Source organism: Anguilla rostrata, chromosome 16 (genome assembly GCF_018555375.3).
Source record: "Anguilla rostrata isolate EN2019 chromosome 16, ASM1855537v3, whole genome shotgun sequence".
In the NCBI taxonomy this organism is placed as follows: Eukaryota; Metazoa; Chordata; class Actinopteri; order Anguilliformes; family Anguillidae; genus Anguilla; species Anguilla rostrata.
In genome coordinates this window covers 25,431,220-25,453,154 of record NC_057948.1, presented here as the reverse complement: position 1 = coordinate 25,453,154, position 21,935 = coordinate 25,431,220, and the positions used below count along the sequence as shown (strand labels likewise).

The 21,935-nt window shown below is 42.1% G+C and overlaps 3 protein-coding genes across 8 annotated transcripts; 1 reads left to right on the top strand and 2 right to left on the bottom strand.

Moving 5' to 3' along the window:
* Positions 1–1,642: 1,642 nt before the first annotated feature.
* Positions 1,643–10,223, top strand: LOC135241735 (cartilage intermediate layer protein 1-like). The gene is made up of 9 exons (XM_064312362.1): positions 1,643–1,669; positions 3,057–3,210; positions 4,105–4,374; positions 4,829–5,008; positions 5,281–5,451; positions 5,951–6,265; positions 6,649–6,757; positions 6,990–7,147; positions 7,492–10,223. Exons 2-9 carry the CDS (start codon positions 3,144–3,146, stop codon positions 9,837–9,839), a joined length of 3,618 nt encoding a protein of 1,205 aa, XP_064168432.1. The 5' UTR covers positions 1,643–1,669; positions 3,057–3,143; the 3' UTR covers positions 9,840–10,223.
* Positions 10,224–10,671: 448 nt separating this feature from the next.
* Positions 10,672–17,392, bottom strand: LOC135241738 (eukaryotic translation initiation factor 3 subunit J-A-like). 2 transcript variants are annotated; one of them, XM_064312368.1, is made up of 8 exons: positions 17,230–17,392; positions 17,030–17,118; positions 13,912–13,969; positions 13,704–13,795; positions 13,061–13,175; positions 12,535–12,696; positions 12,210–12,283; positions 10,672–11,936 (listed from the first exon to the last, which is right to left on the bottom strand). In XM_064312368.1, the coding sequence occupies exons 1-8, from the start codon at positions 17,249–17,251 to the stop codon at positions 11,805–11,807; spliced, it is 744 nt and encodes a 247-aa protein (XP_064168438.1). In that variant the 5' UTR covers positions 17,252–17,392; the 3' UTR covers positions 10,672–11,804. The 2 variants fall into 2 exon arrangements, with proteins under 2 accessions (XP_064168438.1, XP_064168439.1); XM_064312369.1 differs by having other exon boundaries at positions 10,672–11,933.
* Positions 17,393–18,048: 656 nt separating this feature from the next.
* On the bottom strand, positions 18,049–21,334 carry LOC135241736 (ribosyldihydronicotinamide dehydrogenase [quinone]-like). Of its 5 annotated transcripts, none has more exons than XM_064312363.1 (6): positions 21,313–21,334; positions 20,045–20,212; positions 19,776–19,906; positions 19,445–19,558; positions 18,814–18,915; positions 18,049–18,421 (listed from the first exon to the last, which is right to left on the bottom strand). In XM_064312363.1, exons 1-6 carry the CDS (start codon positions 21,317–21,319, stop codon positions 18,128–18,130), a joined length of 816 nt encoding a protein of 271 aa, XP_064168433.1. In that variant the 5' UTR covers positions 21,320–21,334; the 3' UTR covers positions 18,049–18,127. The 5 variants fall into 5 exon arrangements, with proteins under 5 accessions (XP_064168433.1, XP_064168437.1, XP_064168435.1 ...); XM_064312367.1 differs by lacking the exon at positions 21,313–21,334 and adding an exon at positions 20,572–20,714; XM_064312365.1 differs by lacking the exon at positions 21,313–21,334 and adding an exon at positions 20,487–20,526.
* Positions 21,335–21,935: the final 601 nt, after the last annotated feature.

Below are 21,935 nucleotides of genomic sequence, written 5' to 3'. Positions count from 1 at the left end.
GTCAGACAAAGGTATTGTATAAGTATAACTTCCTTGGATTTATACTCCATACTTGTGTCTATATATCCCAGCATCCTGAAAGGTTTGATCTACTATTACTCGCAAGTCTTTTTCAAATTGAGCACATTCCAAATTTGATCCGCCCAAAGTACTTTACATTTAGCTATATTGAATTTCATTTGCCAGGGCTCCATGAATTTCTGAACTCTGTTTAAATCCTCTTGAATTACTTAAGTAGATTCCAAACTATTAGTTTAACTTCTGAGTTTTGTATGATCTGCAAATTTAACAAATGTGCTTTCAATGTTTCTGTCAAGGTCATTTATGTAAACAAGAATGAGCAGTGGTCCCAGCACCAATCCTTGTGGGACTCCACTTCCCAGAGTATCCTGTTCAGATAAGATCGGTCCTACTACTCTTTGCATTCTACCCTGCAGCCAGTTACAAGCCCACTGTGAAATAAGTCTTGTAATTCCTATGGTCTTCATTTTGAATGGATGAATGAATGAATTAAACATTGTATTTATACAGCACTTTTCCGGATGCTCAAAGTGTTTTACAGTGATCAGGGGAAACTCACCTCAGCCACCACCAATGTGTAGCACCCACCTTGGGTGATACACTGCAGCCATTTTGTGCAGGTATGCTCACCACACATCAGCCAAGGTAGAGAGGGAAAGAGCAATTTTCCAGCCAATTAAATCAGGGGATCTATAGGTGGTTGAGAGAGCCAGGTTGGGAATTCTAGTCTGGACACTGGGGAACTCCCCATTTTGATAATGAGCCTACTGTATCAAATGCTTATTGGAAATCTAAATATATAATACCATGAACCTTGCTACAATCAAAACACTTGGTAGTTTCCTCAGAAAATACCAAAGATTTGTCAGGTATAACCTTGCTTGCAAAACCATGTTGGCTATCCCTTATAATGTTTGAAACTTTATCAGTTTTCACTGGAACACATTTTTCAATAATTTATTTCACCATGGTTGTTGAATTAACATGATTTCCCATCTATCTGAATGAAAAAAGGCACATACAATTTTTTTTGCACTGCTTTCACTTTTTAACTTTAATTGAATTGATAATATTTCCATTGTTCTTCATCAATTTTAATTGAAATATCAGATATTTAAGAAAACTGCAAGGGCTAGAATTAGGGTTAGACAAGGGTTACAGTTAGGGTTAGGTTTATGGTTATGAATAATCTCAATGTTACTAAAGAAAGGTAATGACATTTCAATGAATATCAAAACATGCCACAGAGATGCACAACCACTTTATTTCAAGCCTCAAACAATTTATTTTTTGTAATTTTACAGCTTTTTTTTTTTTTTTACATTTGTGTTTATGTACCCATAATGAAGAGATTTCCAAAATTAAGTATGCAAAGCAGATGCATACAGCATAACTTTACTCCACTACCATCACATCCTGGTACCATTTTAAGTTTGCACATCTGCTCTCCAGGATCATGTTTCCAACAGTTCATTCGTGTGAATTGAGTGAGTTGCAGCAATTTCACTGTAGTTCTGTTGCTCACTCTCGTATTGGGTTTCCTTTGAGTGGCACAGAGCCAATACTGTGGGCTCAACATGTCCATATATAAGACAGGCAGGCAGCACTCCGCACTGCTGCAGTACTCCATGCACAGACACTAAACGGGGTAAGACCACACTCTATGCTTCATACTCCACTATGCTGCTATTCTTTCTCAATTTACTCTCTCCCCCTCTATCACTCCCTCACACTGTATGATTGCGACTGTTGAAACAATACTTTTTTTGTGTTATAATTGCAGTTCCTGCACTATATTGCACCTTATTTCAACCCATTTCCAATTAACAAGAATACATTTACTGTTAAAAATAGGATTTTAACAGTAAATGTATTTTCCAATGTTAGATGCCTGACATTATTGCTTAATATTATGGGATAATATATTTTTTCTTTGGTTTTCCAGCTTATGATTTTACACGTGCGGGGGTTACAGACATTACAGACATCATATTCCAGACCTAACTTGTGAATAGTGTTTTGTAAAATAAACAGTGCTTGGGATTTTGCCTGATGTTTGGTTATTTCCTTTGTTATGCTGAAAGGTGTGTTATAGAAGTGGTTGTACATTGACTTCAGTGAATCAGTAGTATAAATTTGAGTGTGTACAAGAGGAATTGCTGTAACTGTGCCGTAACTGTATTTTGGGGTAGTTGCATAAAGATTTTAGTTTCCTCTGGGAAGTTCCATAATGTCTCCCACAGATGTGTGGGATGTGGGGAATTCTGTGTACATCTGGAATATTCTTTCCATTACATTTGTTTGAACTTCCTTTCAGGCAGTATACCCTGTGAGGTGAGGAAAATTTGTAATATACTGCACATGATACGACCAGTGAATCTTTTAGCTTTGTTTTAGTTTATTAGAGATTTACCCCCTACCCTCAGCATTTAAAAAGTTAATTTCCACCTGGTTTGTACTCTTAAATAAAGCCTTACAACTTTGTGGCAACACACAGCAGGGAGATTATGGAATTATTTGAAGGCATACGTGTACCATCAAGACTATGTGTGGCTCTTTTTATTTTACTGCCATGTATTGCCCTAAGTGGGAACGAGTTGCATTATTGGCAAGAAAGGAATCAGCTGCAGGCACTCAAATTAGCGGTGTGTTTGTAGCCCAATTGTAGATCTTCCCTTTATCCCTATTCCGCGAGCACCCACACCATTGGGAAGGGGGGGGGAGGACTACAAAAGAGTGTGTGTGCATCCAGTCAGAAGCAAAGACATGCTAACTAAAAGGGTTGATAAAAATCTATATTCTGTAAATCTAAATCCAGAACCCTACAAAAAATGTATAATATGAAGACAAATTTTGTTAATCTCAAATGTTCTTTTAACCCCTGGATAAATCAAATTGAAAGAACATTTTAATTAGATCAAGGTATGAAAATTATGGATTACTTTTTGAGAAAAATATATAAAAGAAAAACAGCTGCATTGGTGAAATCTGTGACAAGAAATTGAATCCACAAAATTTTCATTTTTGTTTCACAGGAAATCTGCTGGATTATAACTTTTTTATTTTAATTGGTTGCTGTGTGAAGATCATCGTGAGATCAGTGGTGATAGCTGAGTAGAAGGATGAGTCGTCTATCAGTGAGGTTACTCCTTCTCATCCTGGGAGCCATATCATGCATCCAAGCTCAAGGTCTGTCTGTGTCCAGTTTGCCACACATCTTCTCTCTTCACTCTCCATGCTAACCCTCAGCTGTGTACTTCCTTAAATCAAGTTTATCTGTTTATAATAAAATATATAATCAAAAACCGTATAGGCAAAAGACAAAATAAAATAGAAATGATAAACAACAAAGAGAAACACAAAACAAGAACAATATCTACACTGGTTTAGTCACTGGTTACTGGTTATGATCTCAAGTGTCATTCCTCTTTTACTAAAAGTTTAAAATGGATAAAGTTTACCCAAACTGAACGCAAGGGTTGAGAAAGGAAAAACTTTTATTTTTAAAATGACTATCGCACACTGTTTTCTGTGATGCAAAGCACAGGTGAAATGTTCCAAATAGTTAAGTTCAATTGTGTGTCATCAGGGCAGGCTTGGAGCACAACATTTCTCCTAAAATTTCACACTACATCAAAAAAGCCATAAAGTTAATGTTAATGTTAAACAAAATTCCAGCAAAATACTTGAATCTGGTGTGATGTGAATGCTGTTTTACTGTGAAGCTCTTGGAGTTTTCATTTCATTTCGCATTTATTTAAATAATACATGCTTAAAGACCTTCAAATAAAAATGAGTGCTATTTCCCAAAAGCTTGCAGTATTATGTAGAACAGGGGTCCTCAATCTTATCCAGAAAGGGCCGGTGTGGACGCAGGCTTTTGTTCCAACTGGGCAGGTACACACCTGATTCTACTAATCAAGGTGCTTAGCAAAGATTCCAAGTGGTTGATTAGTAGAATCAGGTGTGTAACTGCTTGGTTGGAACAAAAGCCTGCGCCCACAACGGCCCTTTCTGGATAAGATTGCAGACCCCTGATGTAGAAGCACTATTTATGGTGGTATTTTCACTCCCTGTGTGTAGATGGCTTTGAATGGAGTACCTGGTTCAACGTGGACCACCCTGGAGGACAGGGGGACTACGAGCAGCTGGATGCGATCCGTTTTTACTTCCCTGAACGCGTCTGCGACAGGCCCAAGGCCCTGGAGGCTCGCACCACCGACTGGATTCCTGCTCGTAGTACGGGGGAGAGGGTCCACGCCGACCCGGCACTGGGCTTCTGGTGCACCAACACTGAGCAGCCTGCAGGACACAACTGCTCCAACTATGCAGTCCGCTTCCTGTGTCCCAAAGGTCAGCCCATGAAGAGCAGCAAAAAGGGGTTCTGGAACCTCACCTGTATTTACAAAAACAAGAGGGTGGTGATAAAGCGTGTTATTCTACTACTGCCAAGCCTTCAAGTACATAAATGGTGTCACTTTAGCTTAATTCATGTTTGTTGTGATTTCAAAGTATCATAAATAGTCCTAAAAGGAGTGAGCAAGTGTGGTGCTTTTTAACACAGGGCCAACATAAGTTCACAAAAGGAGTCCTTATGCTATTGAGAATCGAGCAATTGGCAGGAACTTGATCATGGAACATTCTATGATGCAAGCAATAGCCAGGTGTCTTGGCTACTTAAAACACTGGTGGCCAAAACCAAGCAAAGGCAGACTAATCTTAATAATCACCACCAGACAAAGCGAGTTTTAAATTTTATACACAGAGCAATTCTGAGTGGACATGCTTTTTTGTGTTTGCTCTTTAGGAGCCTCAGCTCAGGGTGGGTGGGGCCCCTGGTCAGAGTGGACTCCCTGCTCTGCCCAGTGTGGCCAGTTGGCTGTACAGGTGCGCTCCAGGAGCTGCAGTTTACTCACCCACCACAAGGAGCAGCAGTGCATAGGATCAACAATGGAAAGCAGAACATGCAAGGGGCTGCCCTGCCCAGGTACTGTTGATGTGTGGGCTCTTCTGCTGCACATTCCATACACACACTGCTATGTACACAGATGCACAGAAAGTTAGTTACTGCAATATAAAGCAGCTGCAGCACTGATAGACAGTCTTTCTTTGATTATACATCCGTGCGTAAAAGTAATCAAGTGGCAATACCAACTGAATAACTGCCCCTGCATAATTACCAGAATGAGTATGCAATTAACCCACGGAGATAAATATGGAGTAGGCCTGTTGTCTGCTTTTCTTCTCTTGAATTCACAGTTCAGGGTGAGTGGGACCCTTGGTCAGAGTGGACTCCCTGCTCTGCCCAGTGTGACCAGGTGGCTCTACAGGTGCGCTCCAGGAAGTGCAGTTTATACTCCCAACAAAGGGGGCAGCAGTGCATCGGATCAGCAACAGAAAAGAAGACATGCAAGGGACCTCCCTGTCCAGGTGCTATTGATGTGTTTGAGCTTCCGCTCATTCCTTGCAAATACAGCCACATACATGCATCCATGCTTAGCAAATTTTAATATCAATAAGTTCACACTGGTTTAGGAACTAGACTTGTGACCAGAGATTTAGCAATTGGAATCTGAGTGGGACACTGCTTTAGCAAAGCACCCTTTAGCAAAGCATTCAGCCTATGCCACTTTGGAAAACAATTTCGCAGAGTAGACTGTGCAACGTGATAACAATATCAGGTGATTTTCCATGAATAAAGCTAATTTTCCAACGGGTCAATCAATAATAACAATAATACATTAATACGCAGTACATTTAGTCACATGATAAAAACCATTTGGTCATTCATCATGAGATCTTGGTAAATTGTGTTTCTTTGTGTAGGAAAGAGGCTGGGATGCCTGTAATGCTGCTAAATGCCTGTAATGTAATGTAATGTAATGGATGCTGCTGATCTGATGTTTCCTTGCTGGCGTCATGGTTCCAGTGTGTGTCCTGCAGTGTCCAATGGGCCAGGTGAACGCAGAGTGTGACGCCTGCATGTGCGAGGACCGTCTCTTACTGGGCTCGGTCCGAAGCGCCGGAGGGCTTCCTGCTCCTGGGGCCGCCCTCATCCTGTCTGGCCCCACCCCCAAACTCCTCACCCTCGCCGACCACAAGGGCCACTTTCGCATCCCTGGCCTCTGTCCTGATGGCAACACCACCCTGACCATCAAACTGAAGAAACACGCCCCCCTCGCCGTGGCCCTTCCCCACAGCACCAAACACACCTCCGTCCTCCACGTGAGGCTCAACAGAGCAGGTGATGTCAGAGCTGGGAGCACAACATCAAGCTATGACAATATATGAGGCAACAGTATTTCAGATTCAGATATTATTTTTCTTTTGTCACTTAAATTATTTTATTTATGCAGATTGCCAATAATGTACAACTATTTTATATGAATTTATAGTAATAGCATCAGAACGCATTCCGTTCAGAGATTGGTTGGCGCTCAGCTCACATGAACTTTCTTATATTTTGATACAGTGACGTAGCCAGGAATGAATTTTGGGGAGGGGATTCAAATTTCCAAATCAACATGGGGTGTAGGAGGTTCAGGTTATTTGAGATGAACTTCTACGTACCTTTGCTTGCATTACAGGCCTACATCTCAGCTTAGATGCCTTATTCTCCCCTCACAGAGAAACTGCATGTGCTGACAAACCCCGAGCACAAGGTTCGGAGAGAGGGGCAGGCGGCCGCCTTCTGCTGCAAAGTGGGAGGCACTCCGGAACCTGACCAGTACCAGTGGTAAGCCTAGGAGTATGGCAGCCTATGGAGGCTGACAATGCACATCTACATATTACGCAGTGTAATAATTACTGTACCCTAAGGTAAACACATTTCAATTTAAGGTTAAATATTGTATCTATGGTGTAAAAACAAGTGTTAATTGGTAATGGACAACTTAAAATCAACATGAAAGTTTAAGTTGCCTGAGAAAGGTTTCTCCATTGATTTTTACCTGTCTTTCTTCTCCCAGGTTTCACAACGGCAGCCTTTTGGACAGGAAGCATCTGAAATATGGAAGCACATTGGTGCTAAGGAACCTGGGCCCAGAACAGGCAGGGGAGTACTACTGCCGAGCAAGCGGTGAAGCTGGAGCCATCAAGTCTAAACCAGCTGTGCTAACGGTCATAGGTGAGCCCCTATAACTGCTACGCTCTCTTTTACCGGGACAGGATTCTTACATTATCCTACATTTCTACTCTGCTAGTCTTATAATGCTGTTTGAATAAAATAATATAATCATAATGAAAATCTAAAAGTCTAATCTAAATACCTGACACATATTGTTCTCCCTTCATGTTGGATAAGCACAGCATAATATTTTAGGCTGCTATCAGTTTTTGATATGATTGCACAAAGCCTTTTCATTTATGTTGGATGAACACAACATAATATCTTAGACTGCGATCAGACTTTGATATGATCGTACAAAGCAGTTTCATTTGTGTTATTCTGGTTCAATCTCTTTCCTCTAGGCCACAAGACTCCTTCATGCAACCCTAAACCTGAATCCCACCTGATCCGCCTGCCTAATGACTGCTACCAGAAAGCGACCAGCTCTTTATACTATGATGTTGGGAAATGCCCCATGGGGGCATGTGCAGGACAGCTGGACAAGGGAATCCGCTGCCAGGACCCCATAGCATACTGCTGTGGGGTGGCAAAAATGGAGGAGAGGCAGATATCCTGCCAGGGTTATGAGCTGCCAACCATGGTGATCACGCAGTGCGGCTGCCAGAAGTGTGTGGAAACCAAGGCCACCGTTCGGGGACGGGCGGTGGCAGCAGACAATGGGGAACCCATGAGGTTCGGGCACATCTTCATGAATGGGGTGCGAATCGGCCGCACTGGATACAAGGGCACTTTCTCCATCCAGGTGCCTCCTGACACAGAGAGGCTGGTGTTGACCTTTGTGGATCAAATGCATAAGTTTGTGAACACCACCAAGGTCCTGCCCTTCAACAAGAAAGGGGGAGCTGTGTATCATGAGGTAAAACTGCTAAGGAAGAAGGCACCAGTGACTTTGCGTTCTTCAGAGACTAACACACTCCACCTGGGGGAGGTCGGGGACCAAGATCCGATCGCTGAGATTGAGATCCCACCCAATGCTTTCTACCGAGAGAACGGGGAGGAGTTTGTGGGTAACGTGAAAGCCAGCGTCACTTTTCTGGATCCAAGAGATGTTTCCACAGCAAATGCTGCCCAGAGCGACCTCAATTTCATCGGTGAAGAAGGCGACATGCTGCCTCTGAGGACCTACGGCATGTTCTCAGTGGACTTCCGAGATGAGGAGGCAGGCGAGCCTCTAAATGCGGGCGAGGTCAAGGTGCTCCTGGATTCAGCCCAGGTGAAAATGCCTGAGCACCTGAGCACCATGAAGCTGTGGTCCCTCAATCCAGAGACGGGCATATGGGAGGAGGAGGGGGCTTTCAGGGCAGAGAAGAGGAGCAGGGGGAAGCGAGAAGAGAGAACCTTCCTCATTGGGAACATGGAGATCAGGGAGAGGAGGCTGTTCAATCTAGACGTCCCGGAGGACAGGAGATGCTACATGAAGGTGCGGGCCTTCCGTGGGGATCGCTTCATGTCCAGCGAGCAGGTGGAGGGAGTGGTCGTGAGCCTGATCAACATGGAGCCCTCAGCGGGATACTCCTCCAACCCCAGAGCCTGGGGCCGATTCGACAGCGTCATCACAGGCCCCAACGGCGCCTGTCTGCCTGCTTTCTGTGACGAAGAGAAGGCGGATGCTTACACGGCCTATGTTATGGCTAATCTGGGTGGAGAGGAGCTTGAGGCAGTTGCATCTTCCCCCCAGCTCAAACCTAGCAGCATTGGGGTCCCCCAACCCTACCTGAGCAAGTTCAACTACAGACGGACAGACCACGAAGACTCTAAAGTGAAAAAGACAGCCTTTCATGTAAATTTACCCAAACCCAGCTCTAACGTGGCTGAGGAAGGCAATGGCCCCTTATACTCGTTCGACAACCTGAAGGAGTGTGAGGAGGCCCCTTTCAGTGCAGGGCACTTCCGTTTCTACAGAGTGGAAGGAGATCGGTACGACTACAACACGGTGCCTTTCAATGAAGATGACCCCATGAGCTGGACAGAGCACTACCTGAGCTGGTGGCCTAAGCCCATGGAATACAGGGCATGCTACATAAAGGTCAAGATCAACGGCCCGCATGAGATAAACGTGCGCTCAAGCAACATGGGAGGCACCCACCCAAAAACTGTGGGCCAACTGTATGGCATCCGTGATACCCGGAGTATCCGTGACATGGACCAGCCTAGCATATCAACAGTGTGCTTAGAGTTCAAGTGTGGTGGGATGCTCTATGATCAGGACCGCGTCGACCGCACTTTGGTAAAAGTGATTCCCCAGGGCAGCTGCAAGCGTGACAGTGTGGGGGCTATGCTGCAGGAGTACCTGGTCAACCACCTGCCCCTGGCCGTCAACAACGACACCAGTGAATTCACCATGCTGGCACCACTTGACCCTCTGGGCCACAACTATGGCATCTACACCGTTACAGACCAGGACCCCCGCACAGCTAAGGAGATTGCATTGGGGCGCTGCTTTGACGGCACGTCTGACGGAACCTCACGGGTCATGAAGAGCAACGACGGAGTGGCACTTACCTTTACCTGTGCCGATCGAGAGGCAACCCGACAGAGCATCTTCCAGACACTGCAGAACTCCCCGGGACAGTCTCTGGTCAGCGCCGTGAAGGAGGCCAAGCGCAACAGGAGGCAGAGGGGTGGCACAGCCGCCGTCCGCAGCAGCAGGGGACGCAGTTCGCGAAACCCTCTCCCCAAGCGCAGCTGAGCTGTGGACTCAATCCCCTGGTTAAACACAGGTTAAGCACCCAAGCGAACTGCTCTCAAACCAACCCTTTAGGGCCAAGCCGAGCAGCACCACTCACACCAACAGGAAACACAATACAGAAATACAGTCAGTATGGAAAGTATTCAGTGCAATTTGGGTGGAGAGTAAGCCAAGATGTCTTTACACAGAACGGTGAAAGGTTATGCTTTATTCCTTCCATTGTGTACTTTGAAAGATATCTGCTGCAATGATTTTCATGGTTTTTTTTTTTTCTTCTACTTTTTTATATGTTGCATTTTACAATCATTTAAAATACAAAATGACATTAGATCTTTTAAAAATAGATAACAATGGTAATACTCAAATAAAGAGTTCTGAATTGGAGCCCGTTATTTATTTTATCCTAAGAACAAACCAAAATCAATTAGGACGTTTTGGCATGAACACATATAGTAAATTAGACAATTTAAAACACAGCCTACTGCAACAGGTAATTATTTTTGGTACTGTCATTGTATACAGTTAACCTAACCTTTTGATTCCAACTCACAAAAGCTCATCTTGAAATCCCATGTGCAGGACAATTGCATTTCTATCATCCCAAAGTTAAACCAAACTTATTTTGTGAGTCATTTCAATTGTGAGGTGATTTTTTTTTTAACCATCCGTATATTTAAAAAAAACAAGATCATAGATACAGTGTTGTTTTTACATGGAATGAATTTCCATTATTTTGGAACATTGTTTTAGCGCAACAAAACGTAAAATGCAAATGCCTTGCATGCACAAAATTGTGTAGGTATTTTAGCATCTGAATAGCACAGTACACAAATGCTTTTGAACAGTGATTTTATTAGATGCTTATAAAACACTGCAGATGCTGTCATCATATGCACTTTCCAATGTCAGATTTTCTAATACATCCATAAAGCAGCCTTTGCCAAATGATACAGAAACAGGAAAATCTACCATTTCCCTTCATATCAGGCAATTCTTACACACAAACACACTGGGGGTATTTAATAAGTATCCAAGTTCCTCAGCTCGCTCATTAAAAGCTGGTGGAAAGCCATGTTGATGAGACAACTATGAGAAGACTAATCCCACCGCATGTACTTGCATTAGTAGTAAACATGAGTACAAACTAAATCCATTTTAAACTCAATAATATTGAAATATTTTCCAAATTCACCAGGAAACCCCTATCCCAGTAACTGACAGAGGAACTGGGCATTTTCCAAAGAATGGCAACATGACACTTTAGCCACATTTTTCAGAATGGTACATTTGTATGTCATTCCATTGCCTTGTACTTAGTCGGTTAGCTTGGGGGAAAAACCTTCCAAAGTAACATATCAAATATAAGCAATAGGGTTGCATTTGACAGCAAAAGTTACTGGAGAGATCAAAATACACTTTTTTGCAGAAACTATGCCATCCACAAGAACAGCCAAAATATCCATTAGATAAATGTAGATGTATTCCAAATTAACTTATTTGCATAGAACATCAAATTTATTCCCATGAAACTGCAGTTGTCAAACAGTAATACTATTCGGCCACTTTGTCACAGGCCACATTTTTTTTTCTGAAAAGTCTCAGTCTAATCATCAACCACTCTTCAGCATACCCAACTATTTTGGGCATTGCATTTCTTACTTCAATAGTCTTTCTTAAAATAGAAATTTGAAGTAAGAGATTTGGTCACTTTAATATGTTTGTTCATTTTAAATGAGGATGGACAGAAGTACTTGGGCAGTTCAATTTTTTGGACCAAGAGGGGAAAAAAACACACGTAGGCAATGTTCTTGGGTAAAGTCTTTCTGAACTTGAAGAATGAGTACAATAAATGGATAACATCTTTCAGTCTTTCCGGGATGGTAGTGGACGGTATGCAGAGGTGGTGCTGCGTGTTGGGTGGAGGGAAAGGGAAATGGAGTAGAGGTGGTCCAAGAGTAGCCGTCGTCACATAAAGTCCTCATAGTCTTGGACATAACCCCCATCAAACTCTCCGTAGTCTGCCAGGTCATCTTTCATTTTTGCTTTTAGACCACCACCTGGAACCACACCCTTCTTCTTCTTCTTTGCTTTGTTCTGCTAAAGAGTTGTGGGAAAATAAATAACCAAGCAGCAACTCCTACTAATCCCCAAGAAACATCCATTCCAATTACAAATATAAATCACACAAATATTAGTTCAGAATATGTTCGTTAACTTGAATTACCCACATGCAAATGATCCATATCATATAATCCATATCTCGGACAGTGTGATCAGGGTCTGAAAATGTTTTGTTACGTACCAATGAAGCATTTCATTTACTTCATAACTGCAACACACACCCCACAAAATTGTCCATAAACAGCTTACCTTTTCTTGCTTCTGTTTTTCACTAAGTAGAACTGTCAATGAATTGTTGATTTTCTTTAAGTCCTCCACTTCCACTGCGCAAGACGAGCATTAAAAATACTTAAACTTAAGACATGCAAATAAACAGCAGGGTTCAAAAGGCCTAGGCCGTTTAATTACACTTGCACATGACAAATGCAGACATCTTAAAAGGACAGAGTGCTGAACTAAACTGAAGCATTTATTTACTGTTTAGTACTGATCTATCGATATCTATCTTGATTATTATTTTTTTTTTTAATCTGCCACATTTCTGCACTGAGATTAATAAGCAAAACAGACTTACATGAAATGCAGAGATCCCGAAACAAAGACTCCAAGAAACTGGAGTAATGCACAGACTTTTCATATGGAGATATTTTCTCTTTAAGTAACTTCTCAAATTCTGTGAAGTCATCTTTAGAGGAGGGGCTCATGGCATCAATTCCTGTCACGTTATTACTAATGCCTACAAAACAAAGACAATGAATCAATTGAAAAGTAAAACTATAAAGTGATCAAATAATCTAAAAACGTGGTAAGACATCTATATCGACCGTTACCATTATGACAACATTAATTTAACTGAATGCACTTTAAGTCACCGTTTTACTTAGTCGAACACTCACTGTTGATACAGAGAAATTCAGACGCAGGTTAATTTAAAGGCTTGTTTCAACAGGAATTTTGACCTGAAGTTCCCCCAAAATCACTTGTGAATTTAAACATTTACACAACACCACTGGATAGCCATCTCGTGCCAGAATGTTTTTTTTAGCTACTAGTCCTTCTAAACTACAGTTCAAATCAAAACACCCCCCAGGAGCTTTTACCAAAGGCATCTTTCGCCAACTCCAGATCTGCCTCCTCCTGCAGCTGCTGCACTCTCAGCTTTTCTGCCAACTCTTCTTCTGGTGTGAGATCGCTCTTCTCTGGCGACTCATCTAACTAATAGGACCAAAGAAAACAAGCACAGGGAAGGAGATTAAGATCCTAATTCATTTATATTCTGTCACTATTGTTATGAGCCTGGAATTTTGACGCTGCACATTACTGAGTGCCCTATGACAAAACTGTTAGATCATAAATACAGAGCATTATATTGGTATTGTATGAAATGACATCCTGTGTGAAATAATTTCTTAAGGATGGAAATCAGAGGGCTGCACAGTGGTGCAATGGGCAGCACCTTTCTGTGTGGAGTTTGCATGTTCTCCCCGTGTCTGCATGGGTTTTCTCAAGTTACTCCGGTTTCGCACCACAGTCCAAAGACGTACAGGCAGGCTAATTGGAGACTCTAAATTGCCTATTGGTAGGAGTGTGCGAGTGAATGTGGAATGAATGGTGTGTGTGTCCTGCGACAGATTGGAGACGTGTCCAGGGTGTATTCCTGCCTCTCGGTCAATGCATGCTAGGATAGGAATAAGCGGGTATAGATAATGAATGAATGGATGGATGGATGAAAAGGACTCCCACCCTCTTTTTTAGCTCCTCTTGTTTTTTCCTTTGAAGGATTTCTTTCTCTTTGATTTTTTCACTTAATTTTTTCTTATCTGAAACTTTTACATCTGGGGGGAAAAAAAAACATGTAATGCTTCTCAATAGCTTAAACAAGGCATCTTTAGAAATAATGTAGATTCTTCACATTTATAAGTCTGTACACATAATAATTTCATTTTCACACCTGCTTTCTTCACTTCAACCTTTTCTTCCTCCTCGTCATCCTCATCATCCCAGTTATCCTGAAAAAAAATCAGAGCAGTGTAGGTTATTCATCAGATCGGGAAAAAAACACCCAATGAAAAACAATCCATGGGCTGTACAGAGCATTGCACCCCAAGGAAATTTAATAACTCAATAACACCCGTCAATGTACACATTATTTTAAGAATATGAAAAAGTACATCAGAAATGTGAAGTCACGTGTTGGGGCACGCAATAGATAACGATACCATTCATTACACTTAAGTTCACAGACTGTCTCTCACAACAGTTCATAGATCTGAACAATATTGTGCCCATTTTATAATTTTATAATTTCATATAATGTTTGTCATCTTGGGAGCACTACTCAGATGTTGTATACCTAGAAACAATATGGTGCAATGCTAGAGGTAAATGACACTACTCATTTGTAGCCTGGCCGAAGACTTGCACAGCTTTCAATTTTTCCGATTAACGACCACTTCGTTTCAAAAGAAAAGCAGAATGCAAAAAAGCATTATGTAATAAAATATGCACATTTTATTAATTATTTTTCCAAGACTTCTGGACCAAAACACCCATTGTTTCAGTAACTGCAGCACATAATGACAAAAAAAACATGATGACAAAAAATGGACCGATGAGGTTTTCTTTGGCAGTGAAATCACCTAGGTTTTCTACATTTAATTGAATGGGCAGCAAGGACCTTTGCCCACAAGCATGCGCAGTAGAGGCTGTTTCCCGTTACGTCCTAGGCTTCATCATCTGGTCCCTCCTACCCTCTACAGGTCCTATGTACACTCTATGGGGCTATCACCTATAATTGGGATGGCAGGTATTCCATCCCACCAAGTTCCGCCTTGGTTGGGCAGCATGCCCCATAGCTATACAGCACAGACAGTCTGGCACTTTTCAGGGTATCCTACCGAAATAACCATAATGACAACAGACTCTCAGCCCTTAAAAACATTTATTTATCTACCTTTTGACCTCATGTCAATAGACAGAATTCACAAACAACGTCACATGTCCACAATAAAGCTTATATACTAAGGGCATTTTGCGTTTTTTCCTCCTTCTTCTTCCTGTCAATTACTTCATCACAAATGCTCCAGGCCATCAAATAATGTTTCCTCATTGGACGTTTAGCTACATCACCCAATAGAAACATAGGATATACATGTGTTATGCATTACTATTATCACTTGTAACAAACACAGTACAAAAATTAATTATATCAGAAGAAAAACACCTTTTCAACATACAAATTTGCCAAGTTACTCACACAAGAGCCAATACTGTTTCTTGTAACTTTGCCAAACTTTGATATCGATACTTTTAATGACAGGCCTACATTTCAAGTTTGAATTAATGGCTTATAGACAGTGCTTTGTCTGTGTGAGTAACTTGGCATTTTTGTAGGTTTTGGAAGTGTTTCTCTTCCCTTTTTAAAAACCTGAGTCCACAAGATAAGTAGGAACCCTTACTTACTGAACAAGAGCAGAAAAAATAACAAAGGGCCTCAAAACAGACCAATTACACCAGACAAGAGGACGGTCTAAATTATATGCGCAGCATTCAACATGTTATTTCCCTCAAAGTTTTGAGGCAAATAATAGAAATACTCCAAAGTAACACTGAAAATGTACTGCTGTAATTAACCCTAATAATACACCCCTAAGCAACTTATTCATTTGGCAGTGTTTCTTATCTAGAGATTTTCAGGACTCGTGCTGACAGGCTACATAATGCCAAGGCCATATGAAGACAGCGATCCACAAACTATTGTCGACCGTACTAGCCTAGATATGTAACGTAACAATACAATGCTACCGGTGTTTACAAGCTATTTTTATTATGCCTAGCCAAACAGTCAAACGCGAGGCAGCTATGCAACGTTAGTTTGTAACCCACTCAAGTAAACATTATTTAAGACTAGCCAGGCCCATAGCCAAACGGAGGATGTGGAAAATACGCATGTACTCAAACCGTTAGCCATCTAAACAAGGCTACTACAAAGTCGAAAGCAATTTTCCAGAGAGGTTTGTTAGCCATAAAACGAAATAATCAAACAGCTTCTTCATTAGTTATCGACACAAATCACCGATTAGTTACATTATAACCACATAGTCACGAGTGAGCTTGCCATAATAACGTGACAACAATGAATACGGTGGATACAATACTTAGCTAGCTCGCATTAGGCAACTAACGGTGGCTACATGTAGCATTTATCAGACAAACTAGCTACCCAGCGCAGAATTATTAGGCTATTAGCAATTGTCGCTGCCAATGTCAGATAGAAAACTGTGATACTAGAGGAATCTTTAATAAAATAAAAACACCAAGACAGATACCGTTAGCTTAGCTTATTCGAAATTAGCAAACTAGTATGTGCTAAAATGTGGCGTCGGGGTTAGGATTAGCTTGCTAACCAGCTAATGTTAGCAAGGTACGTTTCCGTTTCGTGGTCTGAGGATAGATAGAGCTAGACAGCTAGCTATCTTGACTAACAATGTCGTAACGTAATCTGGAACACGGAAAAAAAAAAAACATTAACTTGTTTGTTTTTCATCAAAGCTATCGCGACTTTGCTAACAAATCTTGCAACGGACGGGGAAACCGTTTCTCACATGGCAAGTCAACTGAATTTCTCACTGACCCCATTTGCTTCTTACCGGCATTACGCCAAAACTAAACGCTAGCCTAGCTGAGCCAATTTAATTGCCTGGCTACTATGACTGTTGAGCGACTGGGTTCACAAAACCAAGTTGTCCCACAACTTATGTCAACAACGTAAAATTCAGAAGTTCAGTAACTTAGAACTACATAGCTAATCGAAATGCACACAGCTAGCTAACAAGTTAACCAATGAAACACTGACATGGCCAACTTGTGGGTTCGCTATGTAGCAAGCTAACATTACTTAGCGGGTTAGGAATCACAATTACTTCTATGTAGCAATTGAGAATGGAAAGCATTTTAAGCGTAGAACAATATTTTAGACTAAACTGGTGTTTGATCTCAAATGGCCAGTCGCAGTGTTGTTGTGGTTCCCAGGAGAGCCTACAGCTAGCATAGCTAGCTTGCCATGTTACCTTCACATCTTCCTCCTCGTCTTCGCCTTCCCATTTGTCCTGCACTGCCGCCTTTTTGAGGCCCTCGTCCGGCTCAAAGCTGTCGGCGTCTATGAAAAAGTAGCTCACAAAATTAGACTACCAAAACAACTAAACCATTGTCGTTCCTCTTTTCATGCTTTCTTCAACATCAGATCAGGAACTAGTATTTGAATTCTCACCCCACGAATCGGCGTCCCCCATCTTGGCTGTGTGTGTGTCTGAATCTAGGCAGAACGAAAGCGCGGCTGCGCCATAGCGTTAATGATAGGACACCGGAAGACTCCAGACTTGGTTATCGTGATCGCACTGTCATTTGTTCTGTGCCTCCCTCAGAGGAAGTAGTGGAGAGAGAATATTAACACGACCTTATGTCCAAATATTAGATATTGTATTAAGAGCAACTCTCATGCCCTCAGAGAATGATGTTCATATAATTATAAAACTGTGCCAATACCCTTCCTATTGGCATTAGTCACACATGACCATAAAATACCCATTATCAAACCAACATCAGCAAAATGTCTGCTAGGTTTGCTAGAAGTAACATGACCAGGACCATTCTGAACACAAGCAATTCATTTTTTGTAAGGGAATTAACCATTTTGCTGTGCTGTTTGGTGTAATGAAAATGCTAAAATGAATACAGAATACTGGTCATGAGTATTCAGCCACATGTTGCGTGTAGTTGCAGCTGAATAACTATTGCGACTGCAAGATGCCTTCAGGCATGTCAAAATAAGTCTAATAGCACATTAACCTGCAGCTGCTTACAATTAACATAATGAGCCATGTTGGAAGTTCATAAATCCTAATTCTGTGCAACTTCATTGCCATTCAGGTAATAACATGCCTTGACCAGTCACAGGACCCTTGCACAATTTCACACCAGTGCAGGTTTGGCATGCCCAGGGATGTCAAAAACAGCAACACAATTCTGTTTGAGTACATGCACAAGACATGAATGACATTTTAGAGACATGACAAAAACTGAGGCAGGATTTCAGTTTAGACTCTTTACTCAAATTTGAGAGACAACCAGTCAAACATTGGAGAGGCACTCAGTCCCCTGCATTGTGTTCAGACTTGGAGCTGGTTGTTGGGGGGTAGTGGTTTCCCCAAATGGTGCCCCACAGTAGGGCCAAACTGCTCTGCTGCCCACTTCTCCTTCTCAGACTCCTTCAGTTGGAACCCTGCTCCCCCATCAAAGCAGTCTGAGGGAGTAAAGGCGAGGGGTTTCTCCTCCAGCAGTCCCTCCAGGCGCTTCCGCCACACTTCCAGCAAGGCCTTCCTGTCCTCAGCAGTGGCATGCTTCGGGGCCCAAAAGATCTGAGGAGCCAGAACCTGGAATCCACAGTAGTGTAGGATGCCATTCTACAAGTGGAGGGAAGAGGGGGGGGGGATCAATTATTCAAAGGACTGCATTCAAGTCAGTAGTATATTCATTTGAGTAGGATGCCATCTTGTCATTTCTCTCCCCTCCCTCCCTCCCTCCCTCCCCCCCTCCCCCCCTCCCCTCCCCTCCCCTCCCCTCCCCTCCCCAGAATGAAAACCAGAAGTACTGGCCTCGAGGGCCAGATTTGAGTATTTCCGTATTAAATCATTCACTCAATGAACACATGACCATTAAGCTGAAACTACAATCACACTTGTGGGCACCATACTGCATTTACTTCCATTATGGCATGTCCATCTTGTCACTTCCTGTACTATCCTTGGCAAAGACTCACTGTGAGGGACAGATGCTTGCTTCAATAAATCTTTACCTGGATAGGCCACAGTGTGACATTCATGTCTCCATGGATTCCACTGGAATTGAACATTGACTCATGCGAGCCTGTGGTGAAAGACAGTATGGCTTTCTTATCCTGGGGAGACAGGACACCGGTCATTTCAGCTGCACAGTTCCACAAATCCCATTGCTGAAGCCAATTGACCAATTGACCAAGAACTAGCAATTGAAAGTTTGGTACAGAATCCTATGCCAATGCCGCCACGCAGGCCCGGCGTCTGGGGGGGGGGGGGGTAAACAACCGAGAAGTTGTCACCAGCCCAGCAGGGGGGGGGGGGGGGGGGGCCAGGAGAAAGTGATCCTCACTCAAATGTTGGCCATTGATTTGGGACGGGGCCTGTTGAAATAATTTTGTCTCGGGCCCAGGCATAATGCACGCCAGCCCTGCGGCCACGTACAGAACCAATAAAAATTCAGCTTCTGTATAAATGTTACTACACTCCAGGATGGTGAGAGCACTAGCAAGTTTTGTTTCTTTACCATATCGGACAGCCATATTGAATCCAGCAATCAAAACTGGAGACCATAAAAATGTAGATTAGCCCACAGGATCAACTGTACTTTTAAAAGTTTAAACGGGTAGAGGGGAACCACTCTAGACTTGCCTTGAAGAAGCCATTGCTGTATATTTCCTCAGTCGTGAAGGCAAAGCCAGGTGTAAACACTCGATCAATCCAACCTTTGAGAATGGCTGGCAAACCAAACCAGTACATGGGAAACTGCCAGGACAGAATTGTAATAGAATTGGAATCCTATTTGAGCATCAATGAACATTCACATAAGCAACAGGGACATCAATTTAGAGGAATGAATGCAGGATAATGCAGCCTTCATAAAAGAACTGGCAATATTCATTAAACCATTACCTGTATCCAAATGAGAATAAGGAAGGTTACAAAGTACAAATGAAAGTTTAATGAATGCAGGGTCACCAACCTGGAATATGATAATGTTGGCCTCCTTCACCTTATCGTGTTCCTCAATGATGTCAGTGCTGAGCTTGTTCTCCTTCAATGCCACCATAGCCTCATGACCATAGTGGAAGTCATCAGAATTCTGTGGTTCCCCTGGGAACACGAAACAGGAGTACAATCGCAATGAGCAATCATGTCAAGGTTAGGACCCCCAAACTAAGCTTTAGTAAACATTAACAAGGAACAAAACAATCATTATAAGTCATAAGACAAAGGATCACTACTCATTACCAATGATATCCTCAGCAGTGGCAGGAGCTTTGAATTTCATGGAATAGAGATCAGACAGCACCACCTTGCAGCCCTGGGCCTGAAGCACTTCAACTGCTGCATCCTTTGCTGCTGCATTGAATGAGTTTGCACTCTGGTGGGCATACACAATGAGCACATTCTTGTCTGCTGCAACAAACCAGACAAACAATGTTAGGCAATTGGTTGTTGCTGATCTATGCATCAAATGGCTCAAACATTAATAAACAATCAGTGGATGTGCGCAGTGAATGCGCTATAGATCTCTTAACCAGCTTGTTTCGCAATGCAATTCTAAAATACTCAAAACGTAAACCCAATTTTCTTGAAGTCACAGGTCACTAAGCATTAGCATACTTAAGGGAAGACAACGCGTTAAGTATGTAGGTTTGAGATTTCCAAAATGAGGCAATAAATAGGCTGCATTTAGATACTTTGTTACTGCTCATCGTCTTTTCTTCCACGTCAATACCCTCCAGAGAATATACTTTTAACTAAATTGGACTCACCCATTATGAAATTTCCCTAACCGACGCTTACTTGTAAAATAACACAATAAAAAGCAGTGGGACAAGTTTTATGCTGAGAGTTGACAGCTGGTTTATTAATTACCGACAGCCTCTTCCTGCTTGCATATATGCACCAGCTGTGAAACGTTAAATTAAAACCGTTAGGCAGACATCGAAAACAGATAATCATCATATTATAATTTCTCATAAAGTCTATAATCAAGCGAATATGTGTATTGTCTTGAAGTCTCTCATGTTGTTATGTCCTTTTTAATATTTTATGTGGACGGCATTCGTTCCGGCGACAGCTAATGGGGATCCAAAATCAACAATAAAACAATCATATTAAAATTTCACATGAGGTGATGGTCAACTTGCGTTCTTGGGAACAGCCTAGTTCAAAGACTTTTCATGTTTGAAAGCCTGGCAGATCAGCCCTACGGCATTTGGTAGAATCGCACAATTAGAACGATGTCGAGCGATTATATTTAAATAGGCTATGGTTAGAACAATATTGTGTATTGCATTTTATAAATTTTCATTTTGAGGGGAAAGAAGAGCCCACGTTAACCCAAAACACACTGAACTGGGAAATTGATTTATATGGGAAATGAAGTGTTGAACAATTTGCTATAACCAAGAGACTGTTCACTTTGATATAGGCCTAGGCCTATTCTAAATATAGAAATATTCATCAGTCGAGATTCTCCCATCACGTCGGCATCACGTATCTTTATGCACCTGTCATTTGTGTATGGGTTTTATAAGAGAAGGTACAAACACGTAGACCTATTCGATTCAGGCTTATATTAGTATCGCAGAGGATGGGCAAATCCTGTCCTGGAGAACCGGTGTGCATGCAGGTTTCTGATTCCACCCCAGGCTAAATGAGCCAATTGGCTGTAGGCTTTGTATCAACACGGTTTCCCTTGTAGATTGCACCACAGCAAAATTCTAAATAGGTACACAAGAACAGTCTTCTCGAAATTCCATAACAGGACTAATTATGCAGATAGATCATATATACGAGTAGGCTTTTTAACCCATTATTTCCGCAAGATATCGCATCTTATTTAAACGTCTCGTGGCGACATCGTATTGTAAAGCAGTGGTTCTCAGACTCGGTCCTGGGGGACCCCTGCGTATGATGGTTTTCATTCCAACTTCAACAGAAATCCCAGAATTTTAAGAAGCTGTTAATTTTTCTTAATTAGGTGCTTTTCATGTTTTAGAGTTGGGGTTCCAGAAAGGGCCAGTGTGGGTACACACACCTGATTCTACTAATCAATTACTAGGGTCATTGCTAAGCACCTTGACTAGTAGAATCAGGATCAGGTGTGTGCACCCACAGAGGTGAGACCTAT